Below are 8,183 nucleotides of genomic sequence, written 5' to 3' on the forward strand. Positions count from 1 at the left end.
GTGTATTGTAAAGCTGCGATTGATATAGTTTGGTGATTGATATAGTCTGATGATTGATAAGAGTTTATAATTTGGGGACTGCGATTGATATAGTTTGATGATTGAAAGAACTAGGAGTGCGATTGATCGATTTAGGAGTGCGATTGATTTGGGGAATGCGATTGATCGATGTAAGAGTGACAAGATATTTGATCGGTTTTTTTTTTAGGGTTTGTATTTGCTTTGTGAATCGATTGGGTATAATATTGGGTATAATGTTGCTGCTGGAGTGTTGCGTATTAGGTGAGTCATAATAAATAATAATTTAAGTCCCACATTAATCGATTAACCGGTTATAAGTAAAAAAAAAAACGATTATCGATTAACCGATTAAGAACCGGTTTTTGTTTTTGAAAGTGCAAATCGGTTAGTAACCTGCGGTTTTTTCTAACCTCTAATCGATTAGTACGGTATCGGTTAGTAACCGATTACGGTTATATGTTAACTTTCAAATCGGTTCGATTAACCGGTTTTTTGTGCACCTCTAATTACAGCATTTCATCGATTGTATCGACTATGGAGCTTAATCTGGGCTTAGATATAAGTCCCAGCCCAACAATGGGTTCTGAACAGATCAGCCCACTAGGCACACAAAAAATCCAGCATTCTAGTGGACTTAATTTTTGATAAATCATGGCCATTGAGATTATTTTATATACAGAAGTCAATACCGAAGTTAATATCAATCAAACTCATAGTTCATCGAAATAAAAAGTCGTCGAGGTTACACGGAACAAAACATAACGGAGTTAATCGAGTTGCAAATATTAATATTATACGATGAAGTTTTCCTTAATGTCGTATACTGACCGAATATTTAAAGAAAAAAAACGAGGGCTTTGCTTCCTTCCTTATATGGGGAGACATGACTAAGCCTAAAAGGCGCGCGCTAACGGAGTTAATCGAGGTTAAATTGTCTTCTTTATCTTAATAAACATTTTCAAAAATCCCAAATTCTATCTCTTAATTTAACAAGTGTTATGATACAAATTTATACCTAAAGACCACTTTTCATCAAGGGACCAACATATAAAGTTTTAACCTCAAACACGATCCCATTTTCAAAGAAACCTATGATAATTTCACAAATAATTTTTAATTTGACAGCAAGGAACTTTGGGCCTCGACAAAAGCATCTGTGGATATATAATCCAAGTGAAACTTATATATGTATGTAATCGCCCAAAAGCATACATAAGGGGATGGGGTTGATGAGGGGTCTGGGGTCATAACAAAATTATGACCAGTTTCTAAATTTTTAATTACATACATAACTAAAACTTAATTATGTATGTAATCGCCCAAAAGCATCTGCATAAGTTGTTGGATGAAAAAAGGAGCTCCTCTTATTCGACAAACGTGAGTTATACCCAACAGTTTTTTATTGACAGCAGTAAGGCGCGCCACAGCTACAGTCAACATACAACACGTTCGTCTTTGTAAATCCACAAATCATAGAAATCGAAACGCTCTTAACCAGGTAATCTGAAACTTTCTATTTCCATTTCAAGTTTTAGACGTCTAATGTGCAATGCTATGTTAACATAAAATACCAAAATAGTGTTTTGTTAAGAAAGCGCCCTCTAAACGAATGATACAACTTTTAATGGGGCACGTCGTTAAGGAGTAGGTTCCCATCTTGTTGGTTCATGGATCTAATGGACTTATTAACTGCCGGCTTAATGATAGGTAAGGGTTAGGCATCAGCCTAAGGCCGCAAAAATACAAAGGGCCCCATTTTTGTATTTTGGGCTTAATATTTTAATTAGACTTTAAACTTGCAAACTATAATATTCTATAGACTACAATCCACAACAAACTATGAACTACCACAATACATCCACTACCAGGTCCACCAGTGATGTCTGTACCACTAGATTCACCGCTTGCCTTTTGAGATTCCTTTTAATTTTTATTCTTATTAATGCTAAATTTGTAAATCTGATTTTAGTGGTTAAAAAAAAAAATTTGTAAGCTAGTGAGGTAGACCCCCAAAATTAATCTTCTTAATTTAAGGCCTCAAAAAAGCTTAAATTCATTCTCTTTGGTGCCGATTTCTTAAGAACAATATATGTGGTGTTGGATCGGAGGCTTTGCATGGAGACATAATTTTCAATGAAAGGAGTAAGAAAATTCAAATTTGTTCCTTACAAAGTGAATATACATGTGTGGCGTCTCCTTATGAATCGACTCCCAACTAGATCCAATCTCGGGCGCAAGGGCATTGATATTTCCTCTATATATTCTATGTCCAACTAGCTTGTAAAGAAAGGGATGAATCTCTTGAGTTATTAAATGTGATTTTGAAGTTAATTAAATGTGATTAAATGTGATTTTGAAGTTAATTTTAAATGAGCTATAGAGCTTTCTGTACCAATGAAAACTCCAAATTCTGATCTATCAACCAAATGTGTTCTCATTGTTTTTGTTTCTTATTGCTGCCGAGGGACTAAAAATGATGGTTAAAGAAGCAATAGAAAAAGAATTATACGAGCTGATCAGTACACATTAAAATGGGCAGCTCAAATATTTGTGTTTGGCATTTATGAGATAATGCTATATATTCTTTGGTGAGCTGATTGTGAATAATACTATGAACTTGATGAGAAAGTGTGTTCAAATTTGAAAAGGAAACGTGTTTGAAAAATTAACTAGAGTGAAAGTAAGGTCTATGGGATAGGGGCGGATCTTAATGAAGTTTGAAGTGGTTAGTGGCTTTACTTGCGAGTACAATGAGATGTCCACTTGTTATCTAATACCATAAGCATTTGACATATCTAATCCATTTGTTATCTTTCTTCATCTTCCTCTTTGATTTTTCCATATGACATTATCTTGTGATTAAGAGAATTTTTAAGTTATTTGGTTAATTAAAAGGATTAATCACTTCACTTTTAATTTGTATTGCCAAGGGAACTCATTGAATGGAGTTGTATATATAGGCACATTTAACTTATCGGAAATTTTTGTGTAATGTGACTTCTTGAAAGAAAAAAAATTTCATTTTACCCCCTGAATTTTAATTAACTATAGAAGAATGTCTATAGTGTGAAAAAACTAAAGTTGTGTTCATTGTATGTAATAAACTTTCAAATTTTGTGCATTGTATGTATTCAACCAATCAAAAACTTACAAGTGACAACCTATATGGTTGACACATATACCCGAATACATACAATGCACATGATTCGATAGTTTATTATATATAATAAACACAACTTTAGTTTTTTACACTACAAACATTCGTCCATAGTTAGTTACATTCACAAATACTAAACCCTTTAATAAATGTACATATCGAATACTCGGGATGTGAGTACTATGGTACTTAACATACGTATTACGTGCAATACATATGCTTTCCCTAGTTATTTCTATCTTTTTACAAATCATTCAATACGTATGCTTTCCCTAGATATTTCTATCTTTTTACAAATCATTCAGAATTTTAAACATTTATCGATTTTGGTGTCCTATATATATATGTATATATGGGTGAGATATTTTGAGACCACCTCTTATTTTAGGACTAACTAGGACCATTGATTTTTGTACACCATCATCATCTACTACGATATACAAGACTTCATTGTAAAAACACTAAGACTTTCCGGCGACGGGCCCACAGAAAAATCATGTGTAACTTACACATGATTTTTCTGTGGGTCCGTTGCTGGAAAGTCTTAGTGTTTTTATAAAAAAAAGTCTTGTATATAAACTATAAAGTAAGCCTGTGTTTATGAAGGATACACGAAGTAAGTTTAAATGCCATATATAAAGCTATCACATGTTTGCGTAAAGAAGGATTATATCTTTGCCCCCACTCTGCAAATTCTACAATAGTTAAAAGTCATTATTTTGGAAGCTCATGAAAATCGATAATATATGGATCCACGTCTCATTCAGGAAACATAAAATTAATATGATATTGACATATTGTTATGACTTTTAAAAGTACCACTTTCGTTTTCTCTGTCTTTCTTGTGCAGTTATAAACAAAAATGAAGCAACCTAGGCCTACTTGCCTCTGATTTCAAAACGTGTATATATTTGTCACATTTTCTTCGAAACCACTAAAAATGTTACATTTCTCATCTTCGAAACCACTAAAAATGTTACATGTCTCATCCGTAACATCCTTGACCCACCTTAGTATAGCCGAGAATATACTAGATGACTGATACATGTCAAACCCACTACTTGCGCGCCTTGCAATATATAATAGCAACCCACATACCTCATTCATGACTCCTAAAAGCTATGACTCATCATTTATGCACCCTTAGACCCACCAACCTCATTAACATCACATCACATCATCATATTTGACAGAAAACCTATCAAATAAGTGTTAGCACCCATTTTCTTGGAGTGCACCAAACTAAATGTTGCATTTTAGATAAAACGTAGGCGGTAAACGGCAAAACTGATAAAAATCATGCAGATCTTATCCGACAAATTATATCCATGCATGCAACTGTGTGGGTGTCAGACTGTTACCCACTAACTTATGTACATAAAACTCCCTGTTTTACGTAATACGTTGCTACTTAACGACAAATGCATTGACAAACATTTAGTTTTTAAATTGGTTTGTACCATAAACAGTCCAGTTTATGTTACATGTTTGAACTAAAAAAGTATTTGCTATTTATTTTATTCTTCTTGATGAGCGTCCATTTTGTTATAAAAACCCCTATCGAAAGACCTCATTTCTATGCCTTAAATGAGTTAATATTCCGAAACTATCGGTACTTAATGAATCATATGTTTATGCAGGTTCACGGAAGATGCAAGTGAGTTGAAATGCCATCAAGTGACTCAAGATGAAGACCTATGAAGTTACAAGACACAATGAGGTGATTTGGGAGCCGAATAAAGAAGTACGAGAAGCAGCAGCAGCTGCCAGCGCCGCTGGAGCCCCATCCAGCGCCGCTGGGAGACCCAGACCAGCAACCGACCTATTCACCTACTAAAGCCGAAACAGCCCTCAAAACCCTAAGAGAGAGCCAATTCAGCAGCCCTAGCCGCCCATATTCAACCCTAGGTCGACTTTGCAGATTCCAAGGAGGTTTTGGAGCTTCTAATACCTTCCGATCTTTATCCTCAACCAAGATATACTCTTTCATTTTACTTTCAGCTGGTAAACAATGTCTTTCATCTTTTCAGACTTTGTTATACCTTTAATAATGTCAGGCTAGTAGGTTGAATACTTATTTGGATCGATGTGATTATGTAGACGTTTATCTATTTTACTTTATTTGTTAGATCTGTTGGAGTATGTTTTACTATTTATCGTAGATATATGTTTTACTAGTTTTTCATATTATTACCAGTTCTATATCTGCATTTATTGATTTAATTCTGATGATCGGTCTATAATCATACACTAGGATTAATACATTATGATGGAAAATACTAGTCGACGGAATAAGACGTAATTCGGTTTGGACAGTTATGCCTGTTGGTATGTACTGGTTCAAAATCTATATATATGTGTGTGTAAACCTACCGTTTTAATAAGAAGAAAAGTTTAGTAGTATTGTTATTTCGTTCAAGAAAAGGACAAGGGACCAACATTGGTATCAGAGCCAGGTTGTTCGAACCAAAGAGAAAGAGAGAGCAGCGATTCAAGGAAGGATCGCTTAAAAGAAGAGAGACAAAGAAGAAGAACCGATTCAGGGAATCGTTCCAAGTAAGAAGAGAACCGATTTGATTCAGGGAATCAATCGAGAGAAAAGTGATCAAGTGTAGACCGATCAGGAGAGAAGAAAGAGACTAAGAACAAATTGATTCAGGGAATCGATTAAGAAAAGAAACCGAATTTTGATTTAGACAAATCGAATATAGAGAGAGAGAGATACGATTCAAAGATCGAATTAGAGAAAGTTAGAAAGAAAAACGTACCGTTATTTGAAGAAGAAACCGCCGCCGCCGCCGTGTGCTTGCCGGAGAAGACAAAGGAGAAGAGTAACCGTCATAGAAATCGATTAACCACCACCGCCAGAGAAAGAAAAGAAAGTTTGATTACCAGAAAAAGTTGATTAACCACCAATTTGAAGACCAGAATTAAAAAGGGATGATTGGATTCTGTTTGCCCTAATTTGCGTACAGAAGAGAAAGGGAAGAAAGAGAAACGTGTTTTTATTTGGGAATAAAAAGGAACGACTTTTTTTTTTTTTTTGAAGTAAAAGGGCCATCTGTTTTTGAACAAAGCCCACGCATAAAAGAAGAAGCTCAAGTAACAGGTTTTAATATATCTTTTAAATACTTGTTACCTATATATAGTTTTAGAAAAAAAACAGGTAGAAGGTATTACACTTCGCTATTGAAAATTGTGTTGAAGTTGTTTGAGAAATTATTGTGGTTAGACAAAAATTTAAGATCAATGATTATTAGAACTATATTGGTTTTAGAAGAAAACCAAACCAAAAGGAAATGTCTGGAGATAAAAACAAAAGTGTTTCCAACGAAGTTGCCATGCCGTTATCTTCGTATCAATGCCCAATTTTAAACAATAGCAATTATACACTATGGGTATTAAGAATAAAGAAGATACTTGTGGCAAATGGAATATGGGATCTAGTAGAAGGAATGAGTACATCAAAAGAGATCGATATAATTTAAGATAGTTCTGCATCTGCATATCTATTCCAAGGATTGCCTGAAGATTTGTAAATGCAAGTTGCGGGATGTGAAACGGCAAAAGAAATTTGGGATTCATTAAAGGCTAGATTTGTTGGGACAGAAGATGTTCAACAAGCGCACTCGCAACAATTGAAGTCAGAATTTGAGAGACTCGTTATGAAAGAAGATGAATCAATAGATTCATTTGTCGGAAAGATGATGAGTATTATTACAAAGGCTGCTACATATGGACTGACATTTGATGAACAAACAAAAGTGCGAAATTACTCAACGCAGTACCAGATAAGTTTATACCAAAAGTAGCAACCATTGAAATGGTTGTAGATTTCAAGGAAGCGAAACTGGAGGAGGTTATTGGGAAACTTAAGACTTATGAAGAAAGGCTTAAGTTTAGAAAAGAAAGTGGAGAAGATAATAGTGAAAAGTTGTTGTTCACACGTCAAGGGAATGGCAGAGATTATGAACGCAACTATGGAAACAATAGACGAGGAGGTGGTAATCAAACAAGAGGAAGAGGCCAGGGAAGATTCATGAGAGATAATAGAAATGAAAATAAATTCAATAGATGGAAGAGAAGCCCTGGAGATCAAAACTATCCAAGAAGACAACTTAAAGATGTACAATGTTATAATTGTCAAGATTTTGGACACTTTGCTGCAAATTGTCCAAAACCAAACCATAGAGAAGAAAAAGCAAACCTTGTGTTCGAAGATGACGAACCAGCGCTATTGATGGTTACTACTAAGGATGAAAAAGAGACAACATCCTTAAAAGAAGAAAAGAAAGGAAATGGAATTCTCATTAAGGAAGATGAAATTCCAAAAGGAACCTTAGATGACATGAAGTCAAAGAAAGAAACTGACTTGAGAAGTAAACTAGAGTTTTGGAAGTTTGAAATGCTTCAAGACTTTGAGATGGAGTAACAAAAGTTTGAGAAGAAAATGAAAGATGGAGAAATAGCATTTGAGAAACAAATGCAAAAGGAGTTAGAGAACCTGAAGAAGATAAGAGATTGCACAAGCAAAGAGATAAAAGAGTTGAAGATAAAAAGAGAAAAGTTTGAGATAGGGAACAATGGAGTTTTTTCGGATAAGAAACTCCCAAAGAAAGAACCAAGAGTTAACAATGGCGAATGCAAGAAGCATCAAGAGACGCCATTAAGATTTCAAAAGAAAAGCAAGATTGAGAAAGACATCAAGTCAAGAAACAAAAAAGTTGAATACGAAGATCGTGATACAAGAAACACATTGTTGGAGATTCAAGACGATGAGATGATACAAATAATGGAAGATACCGACAAAGTTAAAAACGATGATCAAGATGAGATTGAAGACAAGAATAAGAGAAGCCAAATCGAGGGAGAAGTTCAAGACATAGTTCGTGTTAAAGATCAAGACAAAGGAAGTGGAAACAAGCCAAAGTTCAAGGATAAAGACAATGAGGCTGTTGAAGAAGTGAAGGCATGGATTAATAAATTAGGGGGGAGTATTGGATAA

The 8,183-nt window shown here is 34.6% G+C and overlaps 1 protein-coding gene across 1 annotated transcript; it reads left to right on the top strand.

Annotated features, from left to right (window-relative positions):
* Nucleotides 1-7,628: 7,628 nt before the first annotated feature.
* LOC122610149 lies at nt 7,629-8,183 on the top strand. The gene has a single exon (XM_043783142.1). The coding sequence runs from the start codon at nt 7,629-7,631 to the stop codon at nt 8,181-8,183; it is 555 nt and encodes a 184-aa protein (XP_043639077.1).

The sequence above is a fragment of the Erigeron canadensis genome, chromosome 8 (genome assembly GCF_010389155.1).
Source record: "Erigeron canadensis isolate Cc75 chromosome 8, C_canadensis_v1, whole genome shotgun sequence".
NCBI classification, from domain to species: domain Eukaryota; kingdom Viridiplantae; phylum Streptophyta; class Magnoliopsida; order Asterales; family Asteraceae; genus Erigeron; species Erigeron canadensis.